General features: G+C 33.0%; 1 protein-coding gene across 3 annotated transcripts in view; it reads right to left on the reverse strand.

Moving 5' to 3' along the window:
• Nucleotides 1-287: 287 nt before the first annotated feature.
• The window catches only part of CSMD3 (CUB and Sushi multiple domains 3), a 569,626-nt gene continuing 546,856 nt past the window's right edge, over nt 288-23,057 (reverse strand). For 2 of the 3 annotated variants that reach the window (XM_015619106.1, XM_015619105.1), the window contains 8 exons: nt 16,499-16,610; nt 15,017-15,196; nt 11,901-11,966; nt 9,652-9,810; nt 8,248-8,360; nt 6,297-6,384; nt 3,842-3,977; nt 2,182-2,459 (listed from right to left, as the gene is read on the reverse strand). In XM_015619106.1, the coding sequence (XP_015474592.1) occupies nt 2,300-2,459; nt 3,842-3,977; nt 6,297-6,384; nt 8,248-8,360; nt 9,652-9,810; nt 11,901-11,966; nt 15,017-15,196; nt 16,499-16,610 (1,014 nt within the window). In that variant the 3' untranslated portion in view covers nt 2,182-2,299. Of the gene's footprint in view, nt 2,460-3,841; nt 3,978-6,296; nt 6,385-8,247; nt 8,361-9,651; nt 9,811-11,900; nt 11,967-15,016; nt 15,197-16,498; nt 16,611-23,057 lie in introns of all 3 variants that reach the window. The other variant, XM_015619103.1, reaches the window with a different exon arrangement.

Raw genomic sequence — 23,057 nt, forward strand, 5'->3', positions numbered from 1 at the left:
TTCCTCTGTTTTCCAATGATAGGACAATTTTTCAGTAAACCTGCTTCTTCAAGTAAATCAGAAAATTAATTTTAGAAAATAAATAGCTTTAAACATTGTGCTTATCAATTATTCTTGAAAGTAATCTAAATTTTACCAACTTCACCTAAAACTTGCAGAAAGATTCAGAAAAATTAACATGATTTTAAGACCCACAAGAATACCAAATTTGAATTCTTAATTTGGTTATTTTCTCATCTTCCCAACTTAAATAAGTTTAAAGCTCATCTTCCAAAGAAGAGACATGGTTAAAAAAAGCAATTGTCCGGTTTTATTTTGTTTACATTGCACTGAAAATTTACATCATACTTTTACAAATCCTTTTTCATAAAAATATACTTCTTTACAAAAGTGTATGCATTAATATAAGAGGAGTAGCCAGTTGCAGAAGAAACATTTTAAACGATCTCAAATGTATTAACTTTAACATTAATGAATGAATAATAGTTATTGCAGTCATTTGAATAAACAAGAATAAATAACAACCAATGGTATAAAATATAAAACAGCATCCTTTTAGTAGAATACAGTTTGACAGAGTTGTATGAATATTCAAAACAAAGTGTTGTAAAATGATTTATAAGAAATTCATCAAACATTATAGAAATCCAAGCAGCAATCCTGGGTACAATGATTTTTGGTAGGCACTCTCTATTACGGTAATAAAAAGGTTATTTTCACAGAATTATTCATGTCTGAAAGGGACAATAACGGGTAATTCACACTGGCTAACACACAGCATTTGTGAGTCATGCTATGAATGGAAGACAATGACCTACACCAAATAAATTACTGAGCTCCCACTGAATAATCCTGATATGAAATAACTGTAAAACTAAAAATTGCATTTCCTTAGAAGTGATTCTGGAATGTGTAAAACTTGTATTTGAGGGCTGTGGAATCTGAATTGTCCCTAAAATGAATGGATTGTCCCTAATAAAATCATGGCTTTATATATATATATATATGTGTGTATATATATATATATATATTGATTTTTTTTTTCATTGCACTATGGTAATATATTCAATTTTAAATGAGCTTTAAGGATTTGTTTCCATAGAGTACTGGAATATATAGATAGAACAGATGTGAAAACACAGTATTTCCAAATTATAACTTCCTGCTACCTTGTAGATCTGATTCAAAGTTCATTGAAGTCTCTTAGAATCCATCAGTTTCAATTGGATCACATCATGCTTTGTGCATGCATTTTGTGAAAATGCTGAAGGAACAAACAGGTGGGATATGGTCTAGTTTTAAGTAAAATGGACTGAAAAATGGATTCCTATTTTTGATATAGGGATTCCATTACTAATATTACTGCAAATTGTACTTTTTAATGGGAAATTTTAAATTGTTTTAACTTTCGAAACAAATGTAAGATGGTCACCCCTGAATGTTCTTCAACATTAAAGGAACATAATCACATACAAAGCTCAATTCATATTAGATTCTTCATTGTAAAATTTGTCTATATATATGATTGACAAAAGAAATATATAAACATTACAATTTGTGGATATTGTTAATAGAAACAGAGAAAACAAGCTTGACTTGGAACATGAAAATGAAGCAAGATATAAAGCAGGGAAGAAAATTCACTTTATAAGGGCATGAAATTTTAATTTTTTTTTCTGTGATACAAAAAGAGTAAGTTATACTTGCTGATTTCTAAATATTACATCCTGGACTCAGAAATTCGACTGAGAAAAATAAAATACTTAATGGGCTGAAAAAGGAAAAAAGATTCAAACTCATGAGAAAGATGTAGCATATGACTGTTAAAGAGAAATCAGTGACCTATTGTTTCCTGTAAGTATAGCTCTTATTTTCTACCTATATCTTTTTTTTTTTTTTTTTAACCCAGTCCCTCTATTAAAGTTTTTATTAAGCACAGAATATTGATAGTGGATGCTCCTCCAATATATGCAAATATGTTTTATGTTTTAGAATAACCTCCTTTTTTAAAAAAGCAAATAAACTGTGAGTAGCACTCATGGAGTGCAGCAAAATTCTTTAAAACTCTCTGTGACATACACAAAGAAGAATTCTGATCCAGTTTATGAAAAACAAAACCAAAACAAGATAACTACAACCCAGACTTGCCTAACATCCTCAGGAAAAGGTGACCCACTAGATCCTGAAAAGTGTGCTTTAATTTTTTTTTAATTTCTTTTTTTTAATTTTTTTAATTAGTGAACTGTGTGTTCAGTGTTGTGTGTCAATTTCCAGACTTTGAAGACAAATCATTACCACATTATACCATTGTGCAAACAGTGTTCAAGTTGGGGTCAAATCGTACTGCTTTCCCTTCCACTGACTTTGCATTTGTGTCATACATGGGGTTTTCAAAAGCAGCTTGTCCATTATTATTTTCATGTACAGAGCATCCTGTGTACTGTGTTTTAGGTGCAGTCCTGTAGAAAAAAGACAGAACATTTGTAACTGCAGTTTTCCTCACTGACTTAACATGGTTTAAGCAGAACAGAGTTTAGCTCCCAATTCCAATTATAGGAGCTAAATATGACATCTTGATTTTTTTTTACAATATTTATGATGAGAATTAGTACTGTCTTTATTGAAGTTTAAGGGCTTTATGATTCCTTGAAAATGGTATTCACTTAGAAACTTAGTTAACCTTAGAAGAGGTTATTCACTGTTGTTGTAACCATTACCCCTTATCTAAGCTGTTATCCATTCCACTTGGATAATTAGATTATAAAGAGTACAACAAAATCTTGTAAAGACACAATAGTTCCCCAAACAGATGACTGAGGGTTTTTTTTCCCTTTGGAGACTCAGCAATTTTACCAAGAGTAAGTTTATAGCTGAATGCCCTCCTTTTCACTAAATAACTAAAAATATCATAGTTCAAACCCTTAAAAGCTTTTGACCTATACTTCTGTACAAAATGCATACTATATTTTAAGTCATCAGTGTAAAAAGCCAAGACCAGTGCTTACAGCATACAGCTAATAGCAAATACATAAAAAAAATTACATGGGCAATTTTTCATATGGTGGAACAGTTGAAAACAAGTACTAATTACAAATGATGGTACATGTTTTAAACTAATGTTATCCTGTAACATATATTACTAGTATCATTGTCAGCCTATCAGACGTAAATCCCCATTTTGGCAGTTAGCATGCAATGAATTTCCTTGGCATTAAAGTGATTAAGGTTTCTTTAGTCATTAAATGCTTTAAAGCTACAGGAGAAGCTCACTGCACCCAAAGAATTAATACTGGTCTCGGTAACATGAAAAAAAACGAACTTAAATGAAGAAACTGAAATGACTGGTGGCTATTTAAAGTAATTGCATATAAACTAATAATTTCAGATGCAGAAACAGTTTCATAATGAAATCTCTTGATGACATAATGTTTGCATACACTTGTATGCAAATAAACTGGTCAGGCATTAAGATAAATTACTTGGGATATGGCTTGATTCTGTCACATAAAGAAAAGAATAAAGGCAATTAAATACACACAAAATCTCCCAAAAATATTATTCAGCATATGCCAATAATTTAAACCACCTATTTTATCATGAAGAGATAAATTTATAAAATTTTTGACAGGTAGGAATGGAAGTACAGAGCTGTATAATAAACTCATCTCTTAGTTATTATATCAGATCTTAATAGATGTAGGGAGAACTGTCTACATGCATATTTTCCAAAGTCTTTGTTGTTTTACAGCAAACTTTATTTGCACTAGCAAAAGCTGAAGACAAAAATAATCACCAACAGTTAGAGGAATAGAGGAATTCTGTGTATGCAATTTGTACTCACCTTTGTTTATAAAGATAAAAGCCAAAACCAGCAAATATAAGGGCAAAGAAAGGCACAAGGATAGCAATGGCCACTGAACTACTATTTGTACCATGTGGTTGATTAGAAGAATTTGAACCCTCAGACATGTTAAGACCTAAAAAACAATAAGAAAACACAAGTAATATCATATATGTGTATGTTATCAGCAGCACATACTACTCCATAATCTTTGGAATTCAATAACATCTTGTTACTGGGTCATCATCATATGTTCTGCTGCATGCATAAAGCTGTATGCTGAGGCCACCTGGAATCTTAATATATACCATATTCTGATTAATATGTGGATGCCACATGTTGGCAGAACAGTACACCTAGTCTGGTACAGTAAATATCTCACAGCATAATTCTGCATTTGATTCAACTTTGGTATGTAATGAAAACTCATTACTGTACTGTGATACAAAAATTCAAATTTATAATAATGCATATGTTAGATTGATTATAGTACTGGTTTTATTTGTGTATTTCATTAATTAATAAACACTACTATATAAAACACAAACATGCTATCAAGGAAAAGGTCAATCACCTGAAAAGGAAAATTTAAACTCATTATTTTCTTAGGTGCTGCTACTGATACACAGAGTGAAAGAGATAGGAAAAATTTTGAATAGCTAAAGACAGATATTGATTAAAAAAAATAGAAATATGACCTCCTGCTTGGCTGAAGAATACATTACCTACATTATCTACACAAACAAATTATACCCCTTTTAAATGTGAAGAAAGGTTATAACAATGACCCAGACATTATAAAAAAATTCTTTACAGAAAGAATGTTTGGGCATTGGAATGGGCTGCCCAAGGAAGTGGTGGAGTCACCAGCCCTGGAGGTGTTTAAGGAAAGATGGGATGTGGCACTCAGTGACACGGCTTAGTTGGTAAGGTGATGCTGGGTCATAGGTTGGACTTGATCATCTCCAATGTCTTTTTCAAGCTAGTTGATTCTGTGATTCTCTAACGCATCTTCAAAGTTAATTTTCAAGATTTTTAACTGGATCTTTTATGAATTGCTTATGTCATCATGTTTTCTGACTTTCTTGACTGTATAAGACAATATACAGAAATTTAAAAAAAAAACACAAAAAATACCTCAAACACCCAACTATGTGAATAAAATCTGTTCAAATATTGTGAATTTCTTTATACTGATATTATTGACTAGCTACAATTAAATCTTGTATACAATTTTACTTTGAATCATTCTTTTCCTTGAAGTTATACACCAATTAAAATTGTCTTCAATATATTACACAAAAAAATGTCAAACATATCATCCAAAAATCAAATGAAGAAATAAAAATTTTGCAATAATCTATCAAAATAATTTGCTAAGGAAGTCTTGCATTTTACTTTTTCTCAAATGATGACTCAAATAATTTTAAGAAGTTAATAAAAGGAAATAACTTCTTATATTAAAGAAAACATTTCTTGATAAAGATATTTCTAAAAATTCTTTCAAAGTAATTTGCATATAAAATTACAGTGAAAAACAGGATCAGTATATTTTACTGTGACTTAGAATTGTGAAAAGAGAAAAGTTTGACTTTACATTCCCTCTTTCCAGCACATTCAAGAATTATAGAATTTCCTGATTTCACTGAAAAAAAAAAATAAGAATGGACAATACTTTGTGGCTGAAAGAACATAATTTTCCATTCACATATAGGAATTTTACCTGGAGGTAAGAATTCTTTCTAAATAGCTATTATATTAGTGAAAAAGGAGCCCTCTTCAAGGCATTTCCAACAGTATTTTATCATTTAAAATTTGGTATAAACTAAATTCAAATTCTCATGGAAGGAGAAATATCACAGTTCTTAAGACAACATTAGAAAAGAAAATTAAATTCTTTTCTTAATTAACACAACAGAATTATCACCAGAGCTCTGTAATCAAAGCTCTCTTAGTATAGAAACAGGAAGTTAATTTTTAGGAAATAAACAATTATCAAGTAACATTTTTGCTTCTTAAAAGTAATATACATATTTACCTGCAAATATTTAGCCGTTTCCCTCTTTTAACAAATGTTTAGGTGAAATGGTGTTTCAGTACCATAAGCAAGAAATCAATTTATCAAAACATTCTACAACATGGGTTTTCTAGATCACTATTAAGATATGAAACTAAATTCATTTTACATATAATTGGATAAAAAAATTGCTCAAAATATTACAAATAAATATGTATATTAGGCAGCAGACTGCGAGTCATCTATAGCTCCTTACAACTTATTTATAACTACCACTCAGTTTAATGATATTAATGATCATAATATTAATGATATTAATATCTCAATAGTCTATAAAATGTCAGTTGTTAACATCCTGCAGATACCCTCATACTACTGAATACAATAAAGCTGAATACAGAACAATGAACTAGCAAAGAATTAGAATTTGTTGAATACCTATTCTTTGAAGCCCAAATTGTCCATAATCTTTACCCTGGATGAATCCTTGAAAAACATACGTTGCTCCATCAGGTTCAGCAGAAACCTGTAAACAAAAAGTACTTAGAATTAAATGTGGAAAACTTGGTTTCAAGTTACATGTATCTATTTGAGAGGGAGCTATTCTATTTTATATCATAATATGCTTGACTGGTAGCTGTTATTCCCCACTACAAAAACTTCTTTTTCTAGGAAATTTATATATAAAGTTCCAAAGAAAAGACAAGACTGTTATAGGCACGACTTAGACTTGGTGTTTTATGGTCCATATGATACCTTATACTACCTTTAACTGTATTCTTTTAAAACCACTCAGACCTGAAGTTTCTGGTAGTTCAAATGTCAGCATTTCTAAGCTCTTATATGCTTCATAACTTTCTGTTTTGTTTTGGAAGTAGATTGAAAAACTTATATTACATATAATCCTAAGGATGCAAGTATTGAGGTTTTAATACTTAGTTTTAAACGAATTTAAAAAGACCTCAAATTAATTGGAAGTTCTTTTGATTATTCTCAGTGCCTATCCAAATAAGCACTTAATTATACAAATGTGGACCAGAAGAATAAGGCCAAAATATGCTAGTAAAAACTAAAAGGCTTGTGGGAGGGAGGGAACTGGTTGTGATCCTATGATTATCTCTCTTATTATAGTAAGTACAGTCTAAAGTAGTGTACTGTATACAACTCGACAGATACTTGCTTCTAAGAATAGTTATTAGGGTAAAATTCAGTGTTTTCTAGGTAGGTTTCCTTCAATCTTTTCCCTTAAGCTTCCCAACTTCTCAAGACACAGTATGTCTTCAGCAATGACCTGAAGCTATGTTTTCACTGAAGACCCAGTGCCTTTCTTAGGTGAATTTTTTACTTTGGGCTAAAGCAGCCTCTTTGTGCTATTCCAAGACTCAAAGGAAAAAAAAGGTCAAGTGAGAACAGTATGTAAATAGCATATAGAATGTAGGGAGTATACTGTCTACTATTGTAAATTTAGAAATCTGAAAGTAAATTCTTTGCTTTTGCTAACTCATGAGCATGTTTGTGAAGCCTAAAGTTTGTACAAGCCAAAAGAGTTAAGCCTTTTCACTAGTACATTTATTGCTTTATGAGTTTAGTTTAAGATTTTCATTCTGCACCTTTTAAAAAATACATTGTTCAACCAGTTATAAAAAAAATATAATAGTGCTTAACCTTTAGTGCTTAACCAATAGGTGAAAAATAGGAAAACCAATAAATTCCTTAAAAAATCATATGATGTAAGTAAGGATGAATGAGTGTTTATCCTCACACATATAATTTTAGGCTCTTTGTTTCCTAAAAAAATCTACTTTTTTTCTCTACTCGTGGAAGTCATTTTCATGGTTTAATCACATCCCAGAAACCCGGGCTATTTAACCCTCTTCTTTACCTCTCCTCCTCCCAGTTATGTACTCTCTTCCTCTGTTTTAAAGAATAAACTCAGATCCAGAACCCCAAGGGCCTAATGCTGAATTGGAGTATTCTGTTTTCTATACATATATATGACACATCTTTTTCAAGGTATATCTAAAACTCACCAAAAAATAAAACATGTATGCCAATATAATGATCAAAATTGTTATTGTATTAATATAATATTATTACAAAATTGTTTTGTTTAATTATGATAAAATTTTAAAATATATTGTAATAAATAGACCTATAAGAAAGACTTCTGTACTAACATGCATTTTAATTTTGCCTACACTCTATGACTGATCCCATATTTTCCCTCAGACTGATCTCCTGCATTTAACAAGAAAATTTTCAGGTAATTTAATGAATCAGCCTTGCTAAAAAGATTCCATTTGATATGTCTCAGGATTTTTTGGATTTAAAAACCAGCATGATTTCAATAAAAAAAAATCCCTCTCTGTTGTAGCAGAAATATACTCACAAAACCATCCATAGCCCATTTTTCCTCTTTCAACTTGCTTGCAGATGTATGGGAGGGTGCTTTAATGAGATATATGTGGAGCATTAGCCGAGCTTCCTGGCTTTTGTACACTCCTGTAGAATATAGTTTTAAAAAGTCATATTTCTGTTGACTAGGAAAATGATGTTGTCTTTGAAAATAAACACATCATCTCTTGTCTTAAAGAGGAAAAGCAGGAAGAATAAGTACCAATGTCAACATTGTTTGTTTAGAAAGATGCACTCTATTTTGAAATTATTTCAATAATCGTAAGATTTCAATAGAAACAGTTTTTAGCTTAGCCTGTAGAGAGGAGAGAAGGGAAATCCCATACACACAGCTGTTACTTCAAGCCTTAGGCAGAACATTGACAGCAATCTGATTTGAAATGGAAAAATATTGTTCTGAATCAGGAAGAGTGTATATAAATATCACACCCCTACTTTCAATTATAATTTAGTCATTACATATAAAACATGATAAAGGAACATCCACACACAAATTCTATTCCAAAAGCTGCTGCTAAATTGAAAAGAAAAAAAAAATAAATTTATGATTGGATTGTTCTTCATCAGTTAGTAGTCAGTTACAAGAGAGTTTCTTTCATATAATGAGAAGACTCATATGCAACCTTATTTACTTTGTAGACATAATTATTGACTCATTTGTGTTCCTGCAGAATAATTATATAGAACCCAAATATCATTATTTGTTAATTAGGAAATGAAAATAAAATACCACAATATGTTTGGTGATTTCATCTTCCATTGGCAATGATTACAAATTCATAATTTCTTGTGTACATGCCTAAATTGAAAAAAATAAAAGTCTTCTCCACATTAAGGATTGGTGACTGCCCTATAGGAGGTATCATTCCATACAAATAATTTCTGAGCTAATGAGAAGACTTACTTTCATGTTAAACCACTAAGCCCAAATGAATGAGCCTTGGCAATATAGGTTTATTCTATGAATCTAACAAATGTCAGCTCTAGTTTCTTTCCATGTTCATTAGGTATCTCTGACCTTCTAGGTCAACATATGGCTGCTGTGGTGAAATTTTATAAATACGAATTAAGAGAATCCCAGGAACAGTACTTGAGGATTATTTAAAATGTTTAAAAGAGAAACATGATAATTAATATAATTATTTTACTGCTTATTGATTATTAACTCCAAATATATTAAAAACCTGGAAAAGTAAAAACAAAACAACCAAGGGGAAGGAAAGAAGTGGAAAAATCCCTATATTTGAAAAGGAACTGAAATGCAGTGAAAATTTATTTGATAATAAAATTTAAGTTATGTAGCAAGTTGCAGGATACCAATGTACGTAAGACAGAACAATAAAAAAAAGAAAGGACATTTGTTTTCTTTAGCACATACCTGATAGCAGCAATTCCATATTGCTATTTGTCAGTGTTGCATTTACTCTTCCTGAAGTTGCATTGAAACTGGTGACTGTCAATGTCATGGGTTGCTTCTTGCTTTTGTAATTGTAAGATCCTTTCCATATGTAATTCTGGGCAAATACATCATCAGGAACTATTCAGATGAAAACATGTTTCAATACATTTTGCGATATCCAGTACTTAAAAAGTCAAATAACCAACAAAATGTATGATAAATATGATTTTCTTTCCTTTACTCTTTATAAATCTCCTAGGCATAATTCTCAGATAAAAAACATAGAAACCTGGCATGAACTTTTATGAAATAAATGTATATGCACTGAAGAACACAACTACAGCTACATCTTCAATTGCCTTTTTCCTAAAATATGGATGTGTCCCAGAGTTAACCAGTTTCACAAATTCTAAAAGCTTAAGCCAGAAGATCGCATTCCACTCACTGCAGAATGTTTTCTGTGCCAGCACAGAAGCTAGGGACGTATGGCTAGCATTGAATTTTGCAGGAATTAGTATCTATTTAGATATAAAAAAAAAAGATATAGCTGTTTTCTTTAAATGACATTAGATATTATAAGCATTTTCTTTATCAACTAGTCAATTTTTTTTAATGCAAAATATATATATATAATGTTTTGTCTTTTCAAATGCTTAAAAACACTATGAGCTCCACAAAGAGAAAAAAAAAAATCTCTAATGTAAAATTTATAACAGATCATAGTCTGCTGGGGAATAAATATGCTAGATTTATACCCTCACATTCAATACTTATCATTAGCAAATTGAAAAATTATTAATTTAAGTAATGCTATTTCAGTAACAAAAAACACCACCAAAACAACAAAAAGCTACCTATGATGTAAAAACTGATACATGCAAATCTTTAAAATCTTAACATAAGATACCTTTCAAACAATTAAATTAAAAGTGATTGGGATGGGCTTACTACACTTTCCAAAGTAATGTATCAGAGTTACAGAATGTAAGAATCACTATTTAAAATCAGCACTTGCACATTTTTTGAAGTAATTCACACCAAACTTAAAGCTCTGTATTCATGTGTGCATTGGCATCTCATGTCAGATAAGCAGAGAACAACCTCTGCTCTTTTCTCTCTCTCAAGACACCTCTAAATCCAAGACTGGGGCACACTGGAATATCCACAGTTTTCCTTCATCATTTACTTTATGCAATACAAAGACAGATCTTCTCCATGAAGGGTGAAGGAGCTTTCCTAGTTTTTCTGTCTCTGTATGTGTATTTATATTTGTATGTCTTTCTTGAAAAAACATGTAGATACCAGACCTACAAGCAAGGAAATTTCATGGTGGAAATGCTCTGATGCTGTTGATTTCTAATCTGCTGGAAATATATTTTCCTACTTTTATGAAAACTGATCTTTTTGTGTTATATTGGCAGTTAATTGGGATTGCACAAAATAAATGAAAATTTTATGAATTAAAAATTTGATGTCTAACATTCAGCAGCACATCATTGAAAAACACTGTTCTGAGCTGGTACACAAAATGTTAAAAAAAAAAAAAAAAAGCCCCCAAATCCCCATATGCTAAAGTACTACTTTTAAATCTTATTCAATATCATAGAAACTCAATAGGTTTATTACAGCCAAAAGTTAACTTTAGTTAAGTAGACTGCTCTTTTCAAAAAAATCTCTTCTGTGGACAGACAGTTTCTCTTGTCAGGACATAAAATATGGTCTTCAGCAAATCTGTTAACACTGGAGACTTCAGACAGATTTGGAGAGATTACCTTGTCTCAGCTAAAATCAGCTTATTTTCTAAAGGCTAAGTTCAAGGCTAATACTCAGTATTTAGGTAAAGCAATTTAAATTAGTGATATGTAAAAAAAGTGCAGGACTGAAGAAAACTGAAAAATATCTTGAAATTATTACAAGGTGAGTAGTACAGTTTGTAAATATGTAAATTGCATAGAATCTTATACAGAACACAGTGATTTCAGTGAAACAAATAAAATTCTCATCATATAACAGAACTTTTATATAGATATAAATTATACCATATGGTAGATGGACTTCAAAATTAGGGAATAATTTAATTATCTTTTCCCCCTTGTTAATGAAGTGCCTAATCTAATATCTTTTACCCATTCTAAATCACTCAGTGCAATCTCATTAAACTGATCTTCTTTTTTTTTTTTTTTTCCTGCAGAAACGGTTTATAACAATATAAACTTTGGAGTACTTACCACTTAGTTTGGGACTTGGTGTTCCCAATGCTGGTCTGGGATCCTTCACTAATATTTTAGAACCAGCTATTAGAAAAAATAAATGATATAAAGATAAATCAGCAGAAAAATGTTACTCAGAAACAAAGAAAATAACTTCCATCATAAAATTTATTTGCTAAAAAGCATATGGGATGATGTTTAAAACTCAAATACAAATGAGATTTCAGCTGGCATCAAACCTCAGTATCACAGGAGCACTTGCACACAAATTTATTCTGTTCCTCCATATCCTCCTAAATCATGCACCTGGATGTTATTAAGTCATTTTCAGCAGTCAGACAGTGCAGGGTTTCACTGCAGAATCCACGTTTCAGGATTTACGGTCCTGGACCATGCACCTGATATGGTGCATGGTGAGATGCCTCCTAATATAACATCTAATCCTGGCCTTGTCACTTGGATTACAAACAACAAACAGTGCATTGACTGTAATGTAAGACCAAAAGGTAGAGATACACATAACCAAAGGGAGCTTGAAAGCCTTTCTCTCCAGGACTTAACTATCTTCAACATTACTGAGTGAGACATCTTGTACTCAAGACTGAAAACCCATAAATGCTGCCTTAATCACTTAATATTGAAGGAGAAGGTCCCCGATTCTTTAAAGGATAACAAGAGAAAGAAAGAAAGAAACAAAAAAGGCTGTCCACAGTATCTCCCTCTGTTCAGGTGATACAAGAACTGGAAGTTGGAGAATATGATTTCTTCTCTGCTTAGACCAGGAACTCTCCCATCACTGAAGATCATGAACTAAATTAGGACTAGGACATTATAATTTCCTGGAGATTAAGCTGTTTTACTTTGGAGAAACTAATTCAGATTCACTGGAACATAAAGTAGACAAATAATTCTGTCTCCTAATATAAAATATTCTCATGTAGCACTACACTCAATTTCTTGCTCCAACTGTGATTTCAGTGTTTTGTATTTTGGGTCTTGGGCTTGAACCCAGGCCTTTTCTCTCTGATCCATGTTCTAAAAATTACACAAAAAAAGAAACTGCCTTCCCCCTGAGCTGAGTATGTTTATGCATAAAAAGAAAACTTTTGCAAGAAGGGCTCAGAATATTTTTATTGAGAATAAATTCTAGCTTTTTCAAAAGGTCTTTTCTTGTCATACATGTTAAAATGGTAAAGAAGCAAGGGCGGGGGTTGAAATATAGCCTAAGGTTCTCATAGACTGTTACTACTGATAGATTAACCTCTATTTCCTCTCTGTTTTGAAAGAAACTTACTGAGCTTCACTGTACATTGTTGACCTGGGGGGAATGGTTCAACAGCATATACTTTCTGACTACATAAAGTTCAGGTTAGAAGTTTCTGGATCACATTTTCCAGGTGGGCTTTAGCATAAAAAGGTGATGAGTCAATTTGCCTTGTCAAGTTGAATAAATTTCTAGTCAAGTCTACAACTGAAATTTGAAACACCAGATAAAACTTAAATACAAATGTTAGATGCAAATCCCAAACTAAAACTAGTTAACTGTGAAGTTTAAGTTTCTAGGTCCAGATATTTGAGTAGGACTTTCAAGATTTCAATTTTGTATTTAAAGGATCAAATTCTAATTTAGTTCCCCTACACATCCCTTTAGAGCTCTCAGCTCCAAACGTTTTATTCCTTTTCATCTATTTCCAAGTTATTTTTGGGAAGTTCACAATAAGAGGTGAACTTCTTTCAACAGCAGCAGCAGAAAATTTTTGAATCAAAATACAATCAATGAATCACATTTGGCCTGCTGTAATACTTTCCAACTACTGAACAAGTCATAAGGTTCCTGGCTGCTAGCTTTCTAGCACTTTTCCAAAGCTCTCTTTTATTTTCCCCCAGCACTTGCCTGGCATGCAAATCCAGGACACCTGTTCTTTAGTAGTACAAACTATTCATTTCCTATTTCCCTTCCAAGTAGCAATGTTTGGCTACAAAGCCTTTGAACGCCTCTCTAAAAGCCCTGGGGATAACCACATCTGAAGCATTAGGTAACAGTAATCTGAAAAGGCCTTTAATTATTCAGGAAATAAAATCCCAAACAGTTCCTACACTTGAGTATATTCCTTATCTCACATGAAAACCACCTTTCTCACCATGACTTGGCTACGGTGTTTTCATGTCCTATAGTGACAAAGTGGGTACTAAAAATTAGAAAAAAGTTAAAGATTGGAACAGCAAGGATAAAGTAGATACATTTTGTTTTCTATAGTAGTATATATATTCTATATATACTATATTGCATAGTATAGTATAGTATAGTATACAGTATATATATAGTATAGTATACAGTTCCTTACATAAAAATATAAAATAATAATAAGCCCTATGAATTAATTTCACACAGTGATTCAGACATCTTCTTGGACTTTAGGCATCTTTTTCAAAAATTACTACAGAATAATTCAATCATTTAGGTTGGAAAAGATCTCTATGATCTTATAGCCCAATAGCTAACCTAACACTACTAAGTCCTTCACTACATTATGGCTCTAAATGCCACATCTACACATCTACCTCCACCGCTTCCCCAGACAGCCTGTTCCAATCCTTGACAATCCTTCCTAATTTTTCCTAAAAATTTTTCCTAATGTCCAACCTAAGCCTCACCTGGCAGCTTTAGGCCATTCCCTCTCATCACTTGTTAATTTGAAGAAGAGACCAACATTCACCTTGCTACAACCTGTTTTCAGGTAGTTATAGAGAGCAATAAATTCTCCCCTCAGCATCCTTTTCTGCAGGAAAAGACCTGCAATTTCCCTAGGCTCTCATAAGCCTTGTGCTGCAAACCTTTCACCAGCTTCATTCCTCTTCCTTGGGAACAGTCCAGTACCTCAGTATCTTGGAGTGAGGAGTCAAAAATTGTACACACTATTCAAGGTGTGGTCTCACCAGTGCCAAGTACTGAGAGACCACTAAGCAGGTCACTTTGTTATAGGGGGAGATTTGGTTCATCAAGCAGGACCTGCCTTTCATAAAACACGCTGACTGGGCCAAATCAAATTGTTGTGTGCATGTGCCAACTGCAAGTAAAGAAAAGCACTGAAATACGACAGATGGCACATGCAGTGGGAAACAGAAGAACTTACCTTCACAAACTGGAACCTTCCCAGTCCATGTGCCATCAGACCTACAGGCTCTGTGCTCTGATCCACCTGCCAAGAAGAAGCCTGGCTGACAAGTGTAAATCAATGTATAACCAAGTGATGGAAGATCCATTCCTGCAACATTAGCATGACTTGGTGTTTCTGGCTGTTTACAGCTGTGAGCTACAAAGAAAAGATAAAACATTCCTATGTCAAAATGGTGAAAATATTTCTGAAAATATAATAAATGCCCATTCTGACGATTAACTAACAAAGTGAAAAATCAATAGGAATTACATATTAATATATTTTAATTCACATTATAAATTACTATATAGCCTATAAAATATCACTGCGAGTCTGTAAATGCACACTTAAACATGAACCTTTCAATTCCAAAGGACCAAGAACAGACTTAAATGTACCTGCATGAACAAAATATTGTCTGCATATGAGAACAGAAACAGCACACATCATACCAGACTTGAAAGCAATCACTACTAGTGATTTACATCATTTATCCTATTTATGTATATATGTTATACATTGTATTACAGTAAGTAAATGGTGAGTTGGAAAACACTATGAAAGATAAAGGAGAAATTGAAGGTGAGTTGTAAATATCAGAAAAATTTAGTTACCATTTCTAATGAAGAGTCTTATATATTTTACAATCACCAGAATGTGGGATTTATGTGTTATCTCAAAGACAGCATACCTCCAAGAGCAGAGTTCACCTTTCAACACACTGAGCTACTGATTTGCAGTTAGCTTATGATTAACCCTAGCACCAGCTGAGACAATAGTAATGCTCTTTCCTTCTGTGGATATGCTCTCCATTCACTGAAGTGATTCTATGTGGTCAGACCTTACAAGGTAAGACTATTTCCAGAAAAATACAGCTGACTAACTGAACTACAAAGATTAACCATGATCTTATATCTTCAGTAAATGATCATTGTTTACCAAAGTGTAAAGATCGATGAAATGAAGTGCTGTTGTCTATACTCTAAAAAGATTCTATTTCAAATTCAAAAATTTCCAATTGAAAACACTTTTTTCCCCATCTTAAAATACTGTGACTCCTTGGCTGGGAAACAGTTCAAACTCCTTACTGGAACAGATTTTAATTATATGCTTTTCTGCATATTTTAGAATAAGGCTTTCTGATATGTCCTATTCTCACCATCTCCTGAGTTGGAAGGGTTGCACCCTTTTAGATAGAAATTGACAATGGAAGAAGATCTGACTATTTTCTCTCTCTCTCTGTTTTTTTTGTGGTTTTTTTTTTTTTTTTTAGTTCTATTGTTTTTTATATGAAAATTCACTCAGACTCATATTTCTAGCTGCTGAAAGCTAATAGTACAAATTTCTGTTAACTTTCAGTTAATAAAGTTATGTAACTTAATGACAATGTTACTGCAGCTAAATAATCTAGATTAAAAAAACTGAGAAAAGGAAAAAAAAAAAAAAGTCATTTCTTACGTATACATTCTGGCTGGATTCCACTCCAAGTAAGATCAGGAAGGCAAGTTCGTGTTGTTGAGCCATGGAGCAGGTGTCCTTTTTTACACTGAAATTGAACAACATTTCCCACCTGTTGAAAAGTAGAAAACACAGTAATATTTTTATGAGCAACTATCAGCTGGGATTTTTTTTTTTCCTAAATTTTATCACTTCTTCACATAATACAGACTTGATAAGTTGTGATTCTCTTTCTCTGGAAAGTAAATTAATTTCACAGAACAATTTGATATGAAATAAAAAATTGCTTTGCTCCCAGTAGAATTACTCTCCCCCCAAAATTAGATCCTACATGGAAGAAAATCAAATCTTCATCTTCTGTGGTCTCTCTAGTGTGTTGCTTTGGGCCTGGAACAGTTGATGAACTGAGCTTGGAAACAAAGCTTATGGTGCCTTCCCCACGCTGGACCAAAGGAATGCCACTTGGGCAAAATTACCACAAATGAGGCAAGTCACAGAATTGAAATGGGTATTAGATTCTGCTGGACTTTTGCTGAACCAGATCCCCCTTTGGGAAATGCTGGATATAGTCACAGGTTATAATGAGAAATATTTGATTAGAATAGACAAGGCTGGTCAACAGCACTGTCTTATGCTTCAGAATGTTCCTATGACATTTTAATTTTATTTTTTGATGAGGAGAGGTAAAGAATAACAGCTCTTTATGCCACTTTGATAATAGAAGCTGGAACACAAGTACATTACAATTTACAATAGCAATTCATCTGAGATTAGCTTTTAATTATTATCCTTATTATGGGTATGTGTTGCATAAAAAGGAAAATAGAATTCTTACAGTTTCTGCACAAACATAAAATGGAATAACTTGTTCAGCATGTCCAGTCATGGTGAAATTGATGAAAATGCAAATAATTCTTAGTTTCCATCAAAAGCGAGGAAATTAGATTAGAAGTACATGATTCAGAGAGCATTGTATTACATAGTGTGAGCGGTTAACTCAAATATTAAGGTGCATAGATTGTATCTACTGTTCTGCAGTGACCTGTATTAATATATTTATCAACTCATGTTTAAACAAGTAGTTGAAAACTTTAAACTATCTGTGACAGCACATTTATAGTTCTAGTTTGGATTTTATGTTTTAATTATTTTGTTTAAATGCATAACACTTGATTCAGACTGATGTTCAAAGTGTGGATTCTTTCCTGATAGCTTAGTACTACGAAGCAGCATTTCACTGCTACAAGTATTAATTTGAAACTTTATAGAACTATTCCATTTCAGCTCAAGTTTCTCATCAGAATGAAATTTAATAATAACTCATGAACTACAGATAGTAGCTCATCAACACAGGATGTGATTTAAAATTCATCTCCCTTTATTTTGCTCTTTTCTGTGCTCACTGGACTATGTAATTACTTTTAAAAGATTTTGAAGGAAATACACTAAATCACTTGCATGATTAAGCACAAAGTAGTAAAATACTACAAGTTTTAGAAATAGCTCCATGTAGTTATAGTAGCTTTTTTTCCTTTTCATGGTAAAGATCTTAGTTAAAAGACTCAACATAAATATATTACTTTAAAAAATACTAGCCTTAAGAAAAGTGTGTTTATATGACTACATCAGTGGACAAGGGATGCACTACAGATATCATTTTTCTGGACGTCTGTAAAGCCTTTCACAAGAGCTCACCACAACATCCTTCTCCCTAAATTGGGCAAAGATGGAATTGATCAGAGGACTGTCAGATGGATAAGAAAGTGATTGGATAGTCACATCCAGAGAGTAGCGGTGAATGCCTTAGAATCCCAGTGGACAACAATGACGTAAGGTGTCTCTCAGGGTTCAATATTATTTAATGGCTTCCTTAATGACACAGGTGAAGGGACTGAGTGCACTCTCAGCAAATTCACAGATGACACCAAGCTGAGTGGTATGAGTGAAACATAGGAAAGATGGGATCTATCCAGAGGGACCTGGACAAACTTAAGAAGTGGCCTGTGAGAACATCCTGAGGTTTAGTAAGACCAAGCTCAAGGTGCTGCACTACACCTTATAGTAGGGGTGGGCTGGATATGAACAGATCGAGAGAAAGACTTGGGAATTCTGGTGGATGAGAGGCTGGACATGAAGCAGAAATGTGCACTTGCAGCCTAAAAGGCCAGTTGCACCCAGGGATGCATCAAAAGCAGCATGGGGCAGCAGGTCAAGGGAAGTCATTCTGTCCCTCTGCTCTGGTGAGACATCACCCTGAGTCCTTTGGGTGACTCAGCACAAGAAAACCACGGACTTGTTGGAGGAAATCCAGAAGAGGGCCACCAAAATGTTCTAAAGGATTCTCCTATGAGGAAAGGATAAGAGAACTGTGTTTGTTAAGCCTGGAAAAAATAAGGCTTCATTCTGACTTAATTGTGGCTTTCTAGTAACTGAAGGGAGCCTTCAAGAAACACCGAGAAGGACTGTTTACAGACACATGTGGTGATAGGGCAAGGGGGAATAGATTCAAAATAGAGTATGTTTAGACTAGATATTAGGAGGAAGTTCTTTGTTGTGAGGGTGGTGATAGACTAGCACAAGTTGCCCAGAGAAGCTGTTGATGCCTCATACCTGGCTGTGTTCAAGGCCAGGCTGGATGGGGCTCTAACCAACCTGGTCTACTGGGAGGTGTCCCTATCCATGGCAGGGGGGCTGCAAGTAGATTATCTTGATGGTCCCTTTTAACCCAAACAATTCCATGACTTTATGGTTTCACAAGAAACACAACCTTTATATATGCTAGCACCAAAGAAACATCAAAAAATGCAACAGTTGCTGAAGGCATGAAGATGTTTAAGAAATACTGCCATGTTGTTCAAGATTACAAATAAATGAAAAAATATTACAAGTAATAAGTAAGAACAATAAATTATATTAATTAATTAGATAGGATATGTATAGTTATTATTAAACAAATAAAAGTATTTTTAAAAAGTTTTGTGGTGTACTTTGCAATATTCTTGTGTCAGAGGCACCAGGTGGCGCTAAAATACAGTATTCTATGCCCATAAAATTCCCAGTCCTGAGATGATCAGATTTGCTCTAATTTTTATTCTACAGCTCAAGTGAAAATATTAGTACTCTAGGCAACAGTGTTTGGATAAAAAAAAATAAAAATAGTGCTTGATTATGTCTTTTCTATAGCTGCCTTTTCTATAGTGTCAGTTGTAGCTTGGGTATTCCCAAAATTAACATAATAATTAACTTTTTTCTTTTTTTTTTTTGCAAAACCCCAAAGACTGTATAATTGTTATTCTCTAATAGGAGAAATACCAATCTGTGAAGAAAATGCATAAATATCAACATGCATCCATTTACAAAGTACTGTAGTTAACTTTTTCATCAAATAAGATGATAATAATGTATAAAAATTATCAAAATAGTAAGTTATTATCCTTCTTATTTCTTTTATTCCTTATAGGAATAGAAAATACTTCTAACCCTCATGAGTTACTCTACAATCAATTTTTTTTTGATTTCAGTTCACCAGAGAGCATGAAGATACTCTAATAAATTTCTCCATCCCCAGCAATTAGTGCCAAAGAATTAAGAAGCCAAGGGAATGCCAGTTATTTATCTTCAGTAACTCTTAGCATCACATTTTAAGTGAATGAAAATATACCTCATTAAGTCTTCACTGTATCTCTAGTTTGGTAGCCCACTAATACATTATTGCCCTTAAAAAAGGGTTTTGAGCTTGCAATACCCCTGGGCAGAAGCTTGACAGGCATTCTTTGTCTGAAAGAGTCTTGAGCTGTCTGGAGTTTTGTGTTTGTTTTGGTTTTGTTTTGTTTTGTTTTTAACTCACTTTGATTTTAAAATTTAAATCTCCTATGATCAGGCAGCTATGACTGGGTTTTATGCCTTTCTTTTTCTCTGTATGGTACAACCACAGATTTATATCCATAGCAGAAAAAAAAGAATCTAGGAATCTAGTATGTGCAGAATGAGCTACTTCCCATTAATGTGATGCAGTACAGAGAAATATAGGCCTGGTGCTGGAACGACAGCAAAACCCTTGAGAAATGCAGACAACAGGATGCTGTGAAGAAGACTACAGTGTGACTATGATAAAAGATGCAACACAGTCTTGGCACTGGAGATCCTGTTGCTGTGAACAACTTACCCTTAAAGACATACAGGCCTGGACAGAATCTGGTTTCAGAGGTAAAACAGAACAACCATCTAACACAGGTAACATGTACCTTATAGTATAGATTGAAATATGATGTGTATAATAGTGAGCTGTGGTCTGAGTGGTGTAAAACTGTGTTAGGAACATGACAAATAACCCCAGGTGAAAAACAGATGACAGACACTAAAGAAAGAAAAAGAAAAATCATATTTGTGCCAATGATGCACTCCAGATTGTGACACTAACACACTGACACCAGAGACTTCAGGACAATGAGAAGCAGGAAAATACATGGTGTCTGATATGGCTTAAATTACATTTTCATTGATGCAAAGGTGATGCCAACTGTGCTAATGGAGACAGCTATATTGTGGTAGTAGAGCACTTCTCTTGGAACCTCATTCTACAATTCAATCAACACTGAAGTTTTTATAAGCATTAAATTCACAGAAGGAGATTATTTGCAAGGCTACTAACATCTGCAGATCAAGTTTCATATAGAATTTCATAAGATAGAACCCAAGAGCTAGCAGAAGGATACCACTACTACATTTTATCTATTTTCCTTTTTAAATTTAGACTGCTCTTTGGCTCAATTTAGGCCACAACATTAGGGAAGACAGCTGAATTTCTACAAAACATGTTGGAAAAGTAAGAGAAGTAATAAATCTTATATATATGACTGACTGGTCTAAGCAGTTCTAAACTGTTTCTTCAATTCAGTAGTACCTTGTGTTACAATAGCTTATGGTCAAAGTGCTATAAGCACTTTTCTATGTTTCTAGCAATACAGCTGAAGAAATATTTCAAACCTCACAGTTTATTTCAAAGGACTGATTTATTTCCCAGATTACAAATGAAGTAAGTATTCTCTTAGTTATAAAGTTATTTTGTCTCCATTATAACACATTGCAAAGGTAGATCTGTCAAATAAAAATGGCTCAGATTAAAGGCAAACATCCTATAAGTATGTATTCATAACAATTAAAGCAGATGATGCTCCTTGCTTCCATGCCATACCAGATTCCCATGTAGCACTAAACTGGTATTTTGATGTTATTTGAACATGAAAGAAACTGCTTCTGCCTGAAGAATTCAATACTGAACAATAAAGTCCATGCAAAATTCTGTTGCCTCTTTTTCTACAAAGCTCTTATTTAATAGCTGAAACATCATTCAAAAGTGATGTGATGATATTTGTGGTTTTGTTAGTGTAGGTTCCAGGAGGTCAGATTTATATATCCCTTTCAGTCAAGCCTAGAATTATCTTGTGTTTGCCTGAACTTTCAGTGCAATCAATGAGACAGGCAAACAGATAATCAAGAGTAGGGGAAAAATAGGAACAAAGCAATGGTGCTGTGCAAGCTCATAACATGACATCAGTATTGTGAAAAGCAAGTGTCAGTCAGTGATTTTTGTCTGATAAAAGAGGAGGTAGTGCCATTTGATAAAAAGTACTTAAAACAGGATTCCACATATGAAGACTTGAATTCTAAGTGTAAGGCTACAGCTTGGTATTTTTATGAGACAGAGAAATAAATTTAAACCTTGGCAATTAAGTCAATTAAGTTACCCTATTAATATTAGTTTAAATATGAAGTATTTGAGAGAGTTAAAACAAAACAAACAAAAGCCAAAACAAAACAAGGAAACCCACATCTGTATTTAGGAACAATTTAGAATTACTCTTTACCTTCCTGCTATGGATAGAAGGAAAAATAACTATTATCCCATTCACACAGAATATGAATTATAGTATAATACATTAATTTACAATATTTTTTGTGGTTTTAAAGGAGTCATAACATTATACAATATATGATAATACAATATTTCTTTCTGGGATCTACAGACTTGTCCAGAACCAATCTTTTTCACAATTATTTCCATCCAGTCAAGAGCTAAGATCAGCTTCATCTGTATGACTGATACTTCTACCCTGCTATGTATTAACTAATCAATCATCCTTAGACTAATCAGAAGTTGCCTATTTAGTTCCTACATAATATTAAATTCACTGTGTAAACATGAGAATAAGTTGCTGGCTGGGTAAGGAGACTGTAACACACACATCTTAAATACTGGGCACTAACCTTATAACTGTTTCCAATTTTTTTTTTTTTTTAGAATTACAGAGTTGTAAACCCTGCCACTTATTTTACAAATGATTTCTCAACTGACATTTTGCTTGATATTTTTACAGTTCCATGCTAGCTGTGATATTTTACTCACAACAACTACAGCACAAATGAGAGACTGTATTAGCTTCTTCAATGAAAGCTCATTAATATGTGAGAAAAACTGTGACAATACAATTATAGAAAATGCTTAATAAATTATTTATTAAATACATAGTTGAATAAAGAGTTGCCCTCTAGCATAATA

Source organism: Parus major, chromosome 2, assembly GCF_001522545.3.
Source record: "Parus major isolate Abel chromosome 2, Parus_major1.1, whole genome shotgun sequence".
Classification (NCBI taxonomy): Eukaryota; Metazoa; Chordata; class Aves; order Passeriformes; family Paridae; genus Parus; species Parus major.